The following is a 15,693-nucleotide window of genomic DNA, read 5'->3' as shown; positions in this document are numbered from 1 at the left end:
CATTGCGCCTGTGCTACTGGACAGCACCCTGGCGCAACATTTATTTCTCTTATTTCTCGTTTTTCTCTTCCTGATGGTCGGCTTGAGTTTTTTACTATACTTGCATTGTGTTTTTTGGAATTTTATGCTGCAATGAATTGGACTTTAGGACTTTGGCGCTGCATTGGTTACGCCTTGTTCTGCTCTGACGAAACTGAACTCTGCGTTCTCTCTTTTCTTGCCTATTACATGTTGCTTCGCTCAAGGGGGCGTGTAGTGAGTTCTCCCTGAATACGTACATACATTGTTCAGTTAGCATAACCACGTTGAATATTATGTAGCCATCTTTTTGTCTTTGCACACGACACTGCGTTTACATGTTCTTTCTTGAATAAACTGCTGACTCGAGACTTCCTTCAGACGAGTGCATTCTGTTGTTCCCATCCCAAGCTCTGCGCAGCGACCTTGGTCTGTACATGCTGTGACACACAGTCTGGAATTTTACACGATGCATGTTTTCCACTCTAGGTTGTTCGACCCACTATTTAGCCATGACACACGCGCAGCTGCAATTACCTGAAAGTTGGTGCTTTTCATATCACAGACATCATGTTTATTGTTCAGACCGAAGACGTGCCTTCCTGCGAGACGGCTCCTGATGCTCCTGTGATGTGATTTCACTGAGCTGATTTTTGAGGTATGGGGTCCCCTATTCAAGCCTGAGAGACCTTCTATTATAACATGATTATGATATTGGCTACTTGGTTAAGGGAAGGTGGTAGTATCCTCGGTATTTTCCGATTCGCTAAATACCACCTCGGTATTTACCGATTCGGTAAATACCACCTCGGTATTTACCGATTCGGTGAATTCCGATTCGTGATTACCGAATGTTACCGAATCGGTAACTGTTACCGAATTTTTACCTACATATAACTTACCTATTCTAATTTACCGATTCGGTACGGCTCGGTATTTAAGAACCGGTAAAATGTATTTACCTACATGAGGCCCTTAGAGTGGTGAGAGGAGATTTCCCTTGCACCTGAATAGAGCCTGTGTGCCTTACACAATGCTTCAACAGAGAGAACAGAACTGGTTTGGACTGGGCTCAGAGACCCTTGCACATAGAGAACAAAGCCATTTTGGGGTATAAGTATTAGACCTAAAACACCTGAACTTTTTGTGATCCGTAAGCTATGGAATATTCTTGTACTTTGGTCACAAAATATTTGTTTTTTTAAGTTTTCCAAAGGCCTGGAAACTTTGACATTTTGTTCAATTCAATCCAACTTCTTAGCTTAGTATCAGAACACCCTTTTTAGGTAGCTGTTTGCACGTTACAAATATTCATCATTTTATGAAAATATTTCCTACGAGGTATAATTATCTCCCTTAAGCCTCCCACTGCTGACTGACAAAACACTCATACTCGTCAAACAAATACTGCATCTCATCACAAAAGGTGACTAGATTAATAAGAGTTGTTTAAGCTAGACCAAATTGAAATATTTATCTGCTGAATAGACACAGGTCACTACTGCTCAAACCACTAGGACAGGGGAGGGTTACAACACTGAGCTTCTCCCCAGGCTTTCCTGTGCTCCTAATCAGTCCCAACAAGCCTCTGTATTTCTGAGGCTTACATCTCATTATGCCTGTTGTGACTCAATCTCCCCAGTAAGGTAGGCTAAGAAAAAGAAAGACAAAAAGGAAAGAGAGAAAGAGAAAAGGAGAAAGAATTTGAATGACAAAGCAAGTGCAAAAGTGAAAGGGGAAAAAGGAGAGAAAGAAAAAACAAGAAGAATTGTAAAAGAAAGAAAGGGGGAAATGAAAAAAGATAGAATAAAAGACGGAAAAAAGACAAAGAGAGAGAGTTGCAAATAAAGAGTAGGGAAAGTGAGACAAGAGATGGAAACAAGGAGAAAGAAAGCACCAAAGAAAGAATGAGAGAAGGGAGAAAGAGAAAGAGAAAGAAAGCACTAAAGAAAGAATGAGAGAAGAGAGAGAAAGAAAGAGAAACAGTACAGCGAAAGCAAAGAAAAAATAAAGTGGTATGAGAAAGAGAGATATAAAGGACTGGAGTCATTGTAAATAATTAAGGGAAGAGACAAGATACCTCCAGTGACACCATTGAAATTACGGACAAATGATAACAGACATTTGGCAGAGGGCAAAACATTTCCTATCCCTTCTGGTTCCTGCTCTCATGGTGTGAAGTAACTGTACTGCATATGCTGGGCAGACCTATGACTGTAAAACCGGTGGGGCACCCAGACAGAGGAGCGAGTGTGTATGCGCAGTGGAGAAAGTAAGTGCACTGTGAATGTGGTGGTATGAGCGGAGAGAGGCGTGCTTGTGGGGGTTGAGTGCAAAATAAGCACTGTGCTTGTGTGAGTGCACTGGGAAGCAGGAATTTGTAGGAGTGGTGGCCATGTGAGAGTATAATGTATAGCTGTAAGACATGGGGATCTCTAGTTGGCAGAGGTAGGTACCTTTGACCCAATAGGGACCCTTGCTTCTAGTTAGGGTAAGGGGAATACACACTTAAGATAACCCCTGCTCACCCTGTTGGTAGCTTGGCACGAGCAGACAGACTTATCCCAAAGGAAATGTGTAAAGTATTTGGACCAACACTCACAGTAACACAGTGAAAACACCACAAATGGGCACCACACCACTTTAGAAAAATAAAATATCTTTATCTAAACAAGACCAAAACAACAAAAATCCAACATACAGAAACTCAGTATAATGTCTTAAAAATAGCTGTTGTAAAAATAAACTTGTAGATGATAAATGCGACACTTTAGTCTCAAAGTATCTGGGATACGTAACGCAAAACAAACAAAAGGGGTGCAGAGAAGGCGATGCGTCGATTCTTCCTGCACTCCGGTTATGATGCCACAAGATGGCGCCTCGATGCGTTGTAACCATCCGGTGCGATGCGACAAAATGGTGTATTTACTGCGATGCGACAAAGCGGAGGCGATGCGTGCGGCGAACTCAGTGGTTTTCTAAGCCGCAACAGGCCCTGCGACACGCTTCTCCGGTGATGCGACGACGGTACGCTTCTCCGGTGATGCGACGGCGATCAGCGGCGGCGTGCTTCCTCAGCAATGCGACGGCCCTGCGACACGCTTCTCCTGTGATGCAATGGCACCCTCTGTGGCGGCGACATGCTTCTCCGGTGATGCGACAGCGGACATCGGCAGCAGCGACACGCTTCCTCGATGATGTGACAGCAGCTGCTGCGGCGGCGTCACGCTTCTCTCTCGTTGCGTTGCGCTTCCAGCTCCCAACAGCAAAAAGGCCTCACACACAGTCATAGGCCCTCAAGGCAGACTGGAACTCCAAGCAAGGAAGTTCAAGGAAGCTGGGGGTGAAGTCCTTTTGTGCCTGGGACTTCAGAAACAGGAGGCCAGTTCTTCTCAGGCCCTTGGAGACTTTTCTTCAGATGGACACAGCACACAGCAAAGTCCTTCTTCAAGCAGGGGACACGACACACAGCAAAGTCTCTTGGTCCTCTCCTCAGTAGAAACAGCAGACTGCAGGCCAACCCCAGACACACAGCAAGGGCAGTACTTCTCCTCAGTCTCTTCAGCTGATCTTCTTTGGCAGGGATTTCTCTTGATCACAAAGTAGTCTAACTTTCAGCTCTCCTATTTATACCCCAAACATCTTTGTTCTCTGTGTGAGGGGTCCTGAACCCAGTCCAAACCAGTACTGAGTGCACTCTGCCAGTGCATATCTTCCTTAGTGAGTGTGGGCCAGGGCCATCAGACACTCCGTAGGAGGTGGAGCCAGCATTGTGGAAGGCAGGCACAGCCCTATTCAGGCCCAGGTGCTACTCCTCCCACCACTCCAAATGCAGATAGGTCTATTCAGCCTAGTGCTGATTCACCCAGCCTCCTGGAGCCACCCCAGCCCCTGTCCCTCTAAAACCAGACATTCAATCCACAAACAGGCAGAGGCACACAGAAAGGTTGAACAAGAAAATAGCCACTTTCTAAAAGTGCTATTTTCAAACACAGGATTTAAAAAACATCCTTCCTAAAAGATGTGTTATTAAATTCTGAGTTCAGGGATACCACATTCCAAATTTCTACCTTGCTCCTATGGGAAGATATGCAGGTAAACATGTTACACAGCCTTCCCCATTCTGTCCTATGGGCACGATAGCCTTTTTAATAGTGAAAAACAAAATTGGCAGTATTTCACTATCAGAACATGTTACCCACACTAGTACATGTCCTACCTTTCCCATACAGTGCACCCAGCCCGGGTGCCTACCATAGGGGTGTCCAATGTGTAAGAAAAGGGAAGGGTAAGGCCTGGCAAGTAGGTGCACGGGCCAGGTCCACATAGCAGTTTAACAAACTGCGCACAGGCACTGTGGTGGGAGGCCCGAGACATCTTTTCAGCGCTACTCCTGTGGGTGGCACAATCAGTGCTGCAAGCCCACTAGTAGCATTTGAATTACAAGCCCTGGCACACTCAGTGCACTTTACTAGGGACCTACTGGTAAAACAAATAAGCCAATCATGGATAACCAATTACAATAACAATTTACACAGGGAGCACTTGCACTTTGGCACTGATCAGCACTGGCAAAGTGCCCAAAGCATCTAAACCAACAAAAACGAAATCCGGCACAGTGTCAAAAATACAAGATGTAGAGGCAAAAAGTCAGGGGAAACCACGCCAAGGATGCCAGGTCTAACAATAGCACATTGAAAGGCTGAACTACTGGCAGTGCCAACAGCATTTGCAATGCAATAGGTCTTGCATTTACGAGAATTTGAGCTTTTGGCAAATTACTAGCGCCTATGCAGCGCTTTCACATTTATGCAGGCCGTACCCCTTTCTTTAGACAAGTCGCATCTAAATCTATTAAAGTGAAACCACAGCATGGGGCGCTTTGACAAAAAAAAGCATCCGTTTGTCAAATTGACAAACAGATTGTTTATTTGTAAAAGCGCCCATGCCGCGTTTTCACTTTAGTAGCGGCCGCGCACCTTTCTTTAGACGTAGCTTGTCTAAAGAAAGAGGCACAGCTTCCAAGAATGTGAAAGCTCCACATGGGCATTAGTAAACAAACAAATAAATAAATAAGCGCAGCAGCTATACTTCTAGCAGACCACGCCACTAAAATAAAGAAAGAAACACGCCCACTATAGTTAAAGCGGACCGCAATTAGTAAATGAAATAAAAGCGAGCGGCGTGCTGCGACCTAGTGGGTGTACAGGGGCAAATCATTAAACAAAATAGTGCTCACAGCCAACGTAAAGCAGACCGTGTAACAAGACAAGTAAAAGGTCCAGTCGTTATGAGAGGCAACAAACGCAGACAAGGCAGTACCCAAGAGGGACTAACAAGACTAATAATGACTCAGAAGCCAGCGGTTACGAAGCACAATGATATAAGCCAATTAAAAATATGGGTAGAGAGTGGGCGGGGCTTTAAAGCCATACTCCAATACTGCATGCCTCGCAGCAGCGCATGCACTGACCAGGCTCGACCTAAACATGGACATACGGTAAGGGGACAGTGCAATTGGGTAAAGGTTAAAGTATAAAATATTAATAATGCAGATAATTAAATATACATGCCTGCACATTTTTTTTTAGGACATTGATCAAGACAGTATCAAATATATTTTGTGTCAGTGGTTGGCACTTGCACTTTAATGTCCAAAATAAACCCCAACAGCAAATTACTCACTTTTATATGCTTTTTAAATCCCAACATTCAAAAGGAAGCACTTCCTTTATCTTAGGCCCGTGATACAATGGTTTTATTCTGTCATTAGCAACTTCAGAAGGCAGAAATTCTCCAAGTCCATACCTGCTTTCGCATACTCTGAAGCAGCTCCATCATACTCTGGCTTCCACTTTAAAAAACTTGTTTTTAGGCTAAAAATGAAACCAATAAAAATAGCATATTAGAATCAACGAACAAGGACAAGAATCAACATAATATTGACAAACACTGGGAAAGACAACAGGTCTGATGCCAAGCCTTATGGTTTGTCAATGCTTGTTTTACTTTTTTTTTTGTTAAACATTATGGCTGAAGGAAGTGTTAATCCTTCACCGATATTAAAGGGAAAAAAAGCACTTTAGTTAAAAGCAAAAAATATGTTTGGGCCTCAGGGGCACACACTGTCATAGTAGTCCCTGTGAAATGAAGGGAATTTGGTGTGCATATGTGCACCTTGTGAAAGAGCAGAAGAAGGCTGTCACCCACAGTAAAGTTAGAGGATGGCTCATGTGGGCTGACCCACTGCTGTATACTGGAATGTGAATGACATAAAATACCACTGCTGCAATCTGGATCAGAAAAATGTCGACCACCTACTGTCTGAAAGATACTAGAAACTTGGTTAATCTAATTTCGACTGCACTCAGTCCTCTTCTTGGGCTGAGCATGAAGAGACCATATTGGTGGTGAATGCTGTGCTTAATACAAAAATGTAAGATGTGTCTTGAGGTACGTGTAATAGATTATGATTATGTGACATTGGGCTCTCAAATCCTCTCTTCCATATCATGCTAAAGAGTTTTCTAATTAATTCAGGTCAGTTTCTTTAGAGAAAAGCAAGGGATAGTGGCGTGTCACAAATACTATTGGGTTTGGACTGACCTTATTATAGTAAGCACAGTGACAAGGAAGATGAACAAAAGAAAAGGCCTTGATTAATTTTCCGTGATCTTTATCAAATCCTCTCTTCCTAATCACACTTCTAACACCCTTAACTACATTCCTGAAAGGTGTTCACATGGATTAGCAAAGGAGACAAAAGCAACCAGAAAATTAAAATACGGCCCACCTTGAAACATACCTCTAATTGCAGCGAATGAGCCCAACCCTCCATAGTAGAGGTCCTTTCAACCCCCATAACGATCTATTCTTTAATTCTTCAATCTCCTAAATGTATCTTTTCACTCTTCAATGAATTATATATAAGCCAGTCACTTCGGTGGTGTAGATATATACCAAGCACTGGGCGCGGCTCTTTACGGAGCACGGCTAGTGCTGAGCCTTCCGATTAGCCTCCCCATATTCCATTAAGGTTAGATTTGGGGCTCAGGCATATCTCAGAAAGAAATGCATTTGGACCATTAATATACTAGAGGAAACTCTGGGTTACTCCTGAACTGCTTTCCTAACACTGTGGTCTAGAAGAGATACTTGGTCTCCCAGAGGCTGGCAAACTTTCCTGGAATAAAAATGTTAGAGATACACTGTTAAGCATGGGGTTAGTTAAACTTTGGGAAGATTCCAGGGGGGTTATTAAACTAACCAGCAAATTGGAGCTTAAGGGGTGTTTCAGGAACCTCAATTCCGGTATGCCAGGGTGGGGGCTGGTTTTGGACCCTAGGCGGTGGGAGGGAATTTTTGTTGAACAACAACAGTATCCATGGGTCTACAAAATAGTAAGGCTTTCAGAGCTATACAACACAATATGTCGGGTGACCAGAACATTTGTCCGGGCATACCTATTAGTAGGACGGATTCCCATCACTCACCGAAGTGACATGCTTCATCATCTGGGTCTCCTCCTAGCGCCACTCTAGTGACGCCAAGGGCTACAACCCCTCAACTATGAGGGGGAGCTCAAGGATGTTTTTATAGGAGTAATCTGATCCACTAGATGTGAAGGAGTCTAGTTATTAGGGGAGTGATAGGCGCAGTGTGTGAACAGAGTGAAAGTGAAAATGTAAAATGACCCCTGCGGGAAAAAAAGAATGTATTTGGTATCCCTAGAGGGTCAGGTTAAAATGGTGCAGTGACAGTTTTAACAAAATAACTGTCTGTGCCTAAAGGTCAACATGTTTCTGCCTACAGGACTGTGTATGTCCACGACTTTTTTCAGAACCGAACACTGTATAGAATACTACTGCGAAAAACGTGCCCAAAGTGTGGTACAAAAAATGTATATAATACAATCAAAAACTGTCTGAAACACAGTTGGAGTGGGGCCTCAATTTCCTGAGCCATTGCCAGGCGAGGTGAGGTGCCTTCCTCAAAACACACGGATACCAACAGTATTCATGACACAGTTGAGGATTCAATTACCTACAAATTCAGGTTTTATGGTTGAGTCTGTTCCAACTGTGTTTCAGACGGTTTTTGATTGTATTATATACATTTTTTGTACCACACTTTGGGCACATTTTTCGCAGTAATATTCTATACAGTGTTCGGTACTGAAGAAAGCCGTGGACATACACAGTCCTGTAGGCAGAAACATGTCGACCTTTAGACACAGACAGTTATTTTGTTAAAACTGTCACTGCACCATTTTAACCTGCCCCTCTAGGGATACCAAATAAAAAATTCCCACAGGGGTCATTTTACATTTTCACTTTCACTCTGTTCACACACTGCACCTATCACTCCCCTAATAACTAGACTACTTCACATCTAGTGGATCAGATTACTCCTATAAAAACATCCGTGAGCTCCCCCTCATAGTGGAGGGGTTGTAGCCCTTGGCGTCACTAGAGTGGCGCTAGGAGGAGACCCAGATGATCAAGCATGTCACTTCAGTGAGTGATGGGAATCCGTCCTACTAATAGGTATGCCCGGACAAATGCTCTGGTCATCCGACATATTGTGTTGTATAGCTCAGAAAACCTTACTATTTTGTATACCCATGGATACTGGTGTTGTTTAGAATATTTTGGGGGAATATATCCATGTTCGGTCTCTAAAAGTTCCCTTAGACCCTCCTCTCCTCTCTGTTTGTATTCTTGGGGCATTTTTGTTACCTGGGGCAGGTTTTGAAGCATAGCTGCATTATCGGCCCCCTGTAACAAAAGCTGCAGCAGTGAGACGGGAGTGGTGCTTCCAACTAGCTCCTCATCCCCCGCCCTACCCCTCCCCTCAAGGGCCCAGTCGAGCTGTTTGTCAGGGCCGGTTTTGGTTCCCAGATGGCTGTGTCTCTGGGTATTTATTTGCTATGTGGTGAGGAGGAAAATGTACTATTGGCCATTTGAAAGAGCAATAACGATGTAAGGCCGTTAGGAGAACCACACATGTAGGAATGGTGTCTGGGCTGATACTCCAATTAACCTTAATCTACTCGCTTGCTGAGAGCACTGGTGGCTTGTATTAAGTTGATGGATATACTATTTGGCCTCTGAAAATCAAAGATTCTTTTTCGACATGCAGCTTCACTTTTGTATATACACGAAGTGGATAATGTTTTATTGATTGTTTTTAACTAAGTTTAATGTATTTATATGACGTCTATGGGCCATTTTTAATGCTTATGTATATTGCATACAGTCACACTGACTTCATATTTTTAATGTTTTTAATTGTGTGCCTCTTATATGGCCGAAATAAAGAGTTTTGACTGACTAACTAGAAGGGATAAAGTATCCCCTGCTGTACATCATAAGGATACTGCAAGTCACTGAGGAGTTCCATAACCATATATAGGAACAAGGTGAAAAGCAGAGTTCCTTTATAAGGTTATGGAACTCAGAGGTGACTTGCAATATCCTTATCATATACGCCAGGGGTATTTTATCCCATATATTACATGGCTACACCATTACCTTTCCCACAAAACACCTACAACATTAATGCATACCTCTTTCATATGAAAGAGTGAGCATGTTTGGAAACATGAAGAAGAAGAAAAAAATCTCTAGTGCACAATTAAACACATCAAAAACCTGTTAGATACTTGCTGCAAAGAGATATTATAAACAGTTCAATACAAGTCAGTTTAAAAAAAAAATAAAAGCAACCATAGCTCTGAATGTGTAGGAACATGCAGAAAGATTCTAGCTTTTCTCCAACTATCTAATGAGTGCAAAAAATAAACATGTTCTCTCTGCTGATCATTGCAAGCTTTATCAAAATAGAGCAGAAGTAGGAAAAGCAAAGTTCTGTTTTTGTTGCTTTAAACAGCTGCTTCAATTATGCTCTGTGACCGGACCTGCTTTTCACCCCGGCTGCTAGCTCTGGCAGCAGGCATTGTGACTTCAGAACTCGACTGTAATAACTTATAATAGTAGAGTTCTGACGTCTTTTCTTTATAATCAACAACTGGGAGCATCACAAGTCACCGATTTTCAAGAAGTTAGAGACAGACATTTATACAGGAATTACAGAATGCCATGTATTATATACATGTATGTGTCCATCCATCCTTTACACACACACATCCATTAGTTCACTCTAGCATCATTTATCCTTTCACCAATATACCATTTCGCCCTTTTGTCCATCATTGCATCTGCCCATTCAACCATCCATTCTTTCATCCTCCCTTCCCTTTATCCTTTCACCCTTCAATATATCCCTCTGTTCACTCTATCCATCCTTTCACTCTATCCATCCTTACACCCTTCCATCCTTTGACCCTCCAGTCCCATCTTTTACCTATTCTTCTTTACTTTTATGGTTTCTTCCTTCCACAATGTTATGGTTTCTTCCTTCCACACGTCCTTCTTGCCCCCTTTCGGATATGCCTTCTTTCTACCTATATTTATTTTCTCCCATCCTTACTACTTTTCTTACCTTTCTCTCTCCTTCCTGCTATTTCTATATGCCCATCTTGCAATCCTTCTTCCCCTATTTTCATCTTTTCTCTTTCCCCTTCCATTTACATGGCTCATATTGGCAGCCAGTCGTCCACACCCCTCACTAAATAGAGGGTTTTCTCTGCAGACATGCAGGCAGAAAAGACCCATAAATAAAAAAAAATCAATGTTTTAGTGAAACCATGCACACCAGTTCATCGGGCTCTCTGGCAGCCCTCCACATAAGCTATTAAGAGTGGGGGTATCAAGGCACCACGGATTCTAGTATTACACAGGACAAGGGACATGTTCTATATAAAATACATTCCCAATAGAGGGAGAAATTAAGATATAGAAAAGTTTAAAAAGAGGTAGCAGGGTTCCTAAATTGCAGCTGTGTAAGACATACCTTATTATATAGTTCGTGCTCTGATGAGGGTGAAAGGACCTGATGAAATTACCATTATTGCTAATACAGAGTCTCGATAATATAATGTGGAGCGCTCCTTGTCTCACACATTCTTTCATCAACACGTCATAACAAATTCAAGAGTCAACCTGAAGGTGTGCTGTGATATTTTCATAGAGTAACAAACAGTTTATAAACAACATAACCTGCATATATTTTGTGATTATTTACATATCTGATGTAGAATGGCAAACTGGACATATTAAACCACCTATTTAATGCTAAGAGTAACCTGAGTTACAGCTTTCAGCACAACTTACCAAATAACCATTAGGACTTTTATATAGCACTATATTCTACACTTATGCAGTTTCCAAGCACTATTCACAACAACTGTAATTTTACATTTTATTTTATTAATTGAGTTTTATATAGCGTGAACTTGACCCGGGGGCATCAGAGCACTTCAGAGTTAGCAGCATATATTTGAGATACATTTGGAGTAAATGCAGATACATAGCGACAGAAAGAGATGGGATATACGAGGTATGAAATTGCATAAGCCAAAATATGTAAGATATATTTGAGGTATAAATAGATACGTGCTGCCATTATGTAGCGAGCTATACAAGGACATTGTGGATTCGAAATTTGCAGATCAGTGCAACTGTTTTAAGTGAACGTCTACTTACTAGGCCATCCTATCAGCAAAATAATTGACACTTGCTTTTTAAGACTATTCCCATCCTCTCCTGCCAGTCACATTGCATCATCCAACTCCAGCCTACTACAACCATAGCTGCAGGCCACTAATTAACTCAGCCCAAAATGCAGACTCCGTTCTACTACAATAAGTGCTGGAAATTGAAACAATTTACTGCTAGAATAAGTTGAGGGCCAATGTGCAGCAGCGGGAAAAGGGTGGAGTCACAACAGTCAGGGTCATGAAAAGCAGAGCCTGACATTCAACATATAATTTTATTTATTAAAAACTCTGCTGCAAACAAATTGGCAACAAAGTCTAATCTGACATTAAATCTGTTCTGGCTTATTTAATTGGAAGCAAAGCGGTTGCATTGTAAAATATCCGAGGGGTTAAAGCACTTACTGCAGAGATGTGTGTGTGCCCAGCAAGTTTCAACGGGTAACAATAACAGTAAGATAACTGGTGTTTAAAGCGCTTGCTGGAGAGATCTGTGTTTTGGCAAGTGGCAATTTTGACACAAGGTAGCATAGAAGGTTAATGTGCCTTCTGTAAAGTACACTGAATAACATGCATATATATCACAGATCTGTATTTTACATACATAGCTCAGTGCAAACGTTTTAATGCTGCACCTCCCAAGTGCATAAAAAATCATTGAGGCCCCCAGAATTTTACATAATTAGTCCATTAAATTGTCAATGTTTAAATAAACATTGCAGTTAAGTTCTGTTACCCCTTTTAAAAAATGATATCAGTTACATGATTGCCAGACATATATTCTGGTTATCTAGGCTTTACTAATCCGGTTTAGTATCCACTGTGTGATTATCAGAAATGGGGGTGGGTGGTTTGAAGACCCTTGGCTCAGTGTGTTACTACTCTTGCCACAGTGTTCATTTTGTTACTAGCACTTCATAAGTTGATCCTTAAAGTGATACAGTGAACTATGAACCAACATCAAGGAGATGCATGAAAACTGCAGGACATGGGCTTAGAAACTTATTGCGTTTATTCATAATCATTTGTTATTCCAAAAAGGCATCATTTGGGTAGTAATCAAGTCTTAAATGTTACCCCTACACCTTGTAACTCTGTCTAATTTCAAAACTCCTGTACCTTGATTTACATACTTGTATGATTGATGATCTCTTTGTAATGTTTGTATGTGATGTAAAGCGCTCTGAAACCCTACATTGGGATGATTAGCACTATAAAAGAAATGTAATTAAAAAAATAATTAATGAGATATTTAAATGGATATTTTAGTAATTACATAGAAAGATTCCTAGGACAGTCTTACAGCTCATACAAACCAAACAACAAGCCTCTAAATCATAGTTTCTGCCAAGTACTTGTTAAGTAATAAGTTGTGTGCCTTTGTTTCCCTCCACGGTGTTGTAATCTAGGTGATAGGCTCCAGCTATCTCCCAGTCCAGATGATCACCCTCTAAATGAGGCCTTTGTGTTGGGTCTTGCTACGAGTGAAAATAAGAACACTCCCTCACTCTGCAGGTTGCTGCTCCAAACGGAATGCAGACAGTGTGTGGGTGCTGCTAAATGGGTTGTCAAATTACAAAAGGACATATTCACAATATTTTACTGTGGGTATCCTTGATCGCAGATACGGCTCAATAAGAACTGTCAGATCTAGAATGCGGCTGGATCCTCCCTCATTTCCTGCACTGACTACAGAACAATACTTTCTACTAACTTCTTTCCACCAGAGCCATGCACACTCATGCCCACTTACCACAAAGTCATACACCCAACACCATTTACTTTAACCCGTTGTCATCAGAGCTAGATACTGACTCCTCCCCAAAATATAACTGCCACCTACCACGCTGGTTGAAGTTGCTAAATACTACAGACCCAGTCAGTTCAAATTCTTAATAGCACAGATAAGACTTAAACTCTCCATAACCCAAACAAAATATACTTGCCAAGAACACCCACAGTAAAAGCCGTACCCACAACTGTAAGGCATAGTCATTAATCTCACCTATTTGAGAACTATAGCCTCAAATTCACATCCATGATAGTCATACTCTAAAGCTCATGCCTGCAAGAGCCAAAGCCACCAACTCCAACCTTCTAAAGAGCTACAGACACGCTAGCATCCTTTAGAGTCATAACTAACTCATACAAAATGAGGGACCTACTCCTCAGCGATTCCTTGCAATTCTTGTCCTCCAACATTCATGCTCTCCGATTACCAACATAATCAGACCTGTACTGCTGCTTCCCAAATAACCTATCCTCCAGCTGGGTTTACTAGAGTCTCACACCCTCAGGCTCCAATTCAATTGTGCCACACCATACTTATCAAAACTAACAACATCAAAGCCAATACTCTTGTTCACCAAAGCCATGCCCTCAGACTCCAGCTTACACCAGAGATATCCAGAAAATACCATTCACTAAAGTGACATATCTTCAGACTCATGTACAAGGTCGTACATAACATCCATCATAAATCTGACAAAGATAAAAACTCCAACGACCGGCTAAAACAAAGCCAACTGCAAAACAGGCCGTGACAAAGCCAATAGGTCGTTTAATGTGCTAACACGTGTAAAAAGCATTTGTGTATTCCTGTATTTGCATATGGTAGCTCATTCAAACTAGACCTACTGGATTGTCAAAGGTGTTTTCGTGTGAGGACATACGAAGAGAGTAATAGATAAAAGGCGATGGGGGAAAAATTCGGAAAATGAGTGAATGGAAAAACAACAGTAAATGTACATTTATGAAAAGACAATAGGAAAGACAGTGCGGAAAGGAAAACGATGAAGGACAGGAAAGGCAGTCAAAGCGCCAACTAAAACATGAGAAAACAAGCTTGCAGCAGTGAAAAAGAAAACAATAAAAATATTGGTTTCTGTGTAAGGTGCATCTATGAGATAAGCAAATTAATGTATGGTGATTTGATGGACTTTTGAAATGTAAATTTTCCCTCCAATACACGGCGATGCAAGCACACAACAGGAGGCGGAACGATACATCGAACGGATACATCGAAAAGGCAATCACGAGGCCAATTAAATGACAAAGTGTTTAACAAACGCAAGCTCACACATCGGAATATACTGCCCTTCAAAACAGTAACGTAATTATCATTTTTGCCCGAAAAGAAAGGCGTGACTAGAAGTAAACACGGAGTGGACTATACGCATGGGGAAAACATGCAAAATTAACGAACTTTGAAAATAATGCAGATGCCACCCATGAATGAAATCGGTGCATTTCAAAATTACAAAAATGTAAATCTTTGTAAAAAATGGAAGCACACGGAAGCATCTTGAAAATACATCTATTAATCGCCCAGTACTGTACGGATAAACAGACCACAAGAGGTCATGGCTGGAATCAGGAACTACACAATATTATCCAACCCGCCACGGGTGAGAACGGGGGCTCTACAACAGTCCATATAAAATAGGGGAACAGCAGTCAGGAGTTAACGATTTATCAGATTAATTTTGTTAATTCCACTTATAATCAAGCTACCATTTCTCTGCTTTGGAGATGTGCTCCAGGGCCTCGTTGATCTTCTGAGCCGCCATGACAGGTGCTCGACTAAGTCTCAGGGACCGATCGCGGAATTACAGCCAAGAGAAGCACCGAATTCACAGCTGACAGCACCGGGCATAGGATCGCCAGCCACGCCCTCCTTCCAGCTCATCGCGTCACTCCACATTGCACCAACGAAAGTGAAAGATGGCGAATCTCTATGACCAGGCAAAGCAAACACGCAGCGGCCATCTTACAATAGAGCGTTATTCCCTAAAATTGAGGCGGTAACAATTCTAAACCTGTTTGACATATTACTCATAAGTTTTTTAAACTGGAAAGTTATCTTTTTGTGTAAAAAAATGCAATAAGATTTGGATATGAAAAGGAAATACAATGTGAAAGTGTTTTAGAGTGAGCTCTATTACAACACTTTCTTCTTCGTTATATGCGAGATTTCTCTAATTACGTTTGCTTGCAAACGGTTAGGTACCCAATAGGGAATCGTTTGGTCGAGTGTCTGACTTTTGCTCGTTGAGCGC

At 41.7% G+C, this 15,693-nt stretch overlaps 1 protein-coding gene across 1 annotated transcript in view; it reads right to left on the bottom strand.

Annotated features, from left to right (window-relative positions):
* Positions 1-15,339, bottom strand: part of NAPG (NSF attachment protein gamma) — a 129,163-nt gene extending 113,824 nt beyond the window's left edge. Inside the window, exons 1-2 of the mRNA XM_085607339.1 lie at positions 15,149-15,339; positions 5,827-5,894 (exon numbers count right to left, since the gene is read on the bottom strand). Coding sequence (XP_085463465.1) covers positions 5,827-5,894; positions 15,149-15,204 — 124 coding nt within the window. The 5' untranslated portion in view covers positions 15,205-15,339. The remainder of the gene's footprint in view (positions 1-5,826; positions 5,895-15,148) is intronic.
* Positions 15,340-15,693: the final 354 nt, after the last annotated feature.

The sequence above is a fragment of the Triturus cristatus genome, chromosome 5_2 (genome assembly GCF_964204655.1).
Source record: "Triturus cristatus chromosome 5_2, aTriCri1.1, whole genome shotgun sequence".
NCBI classification, from domain to species: Eukaryota; Metazoa; Chordata; class Amphibia; order Caudata; family Salamandridae; genus Triturus; species Triturus cristatus.
Note: the sequence above shows the minus strand (reverse complement) of the source record. Positions and strands in the feature narration are given on the sequence as shown.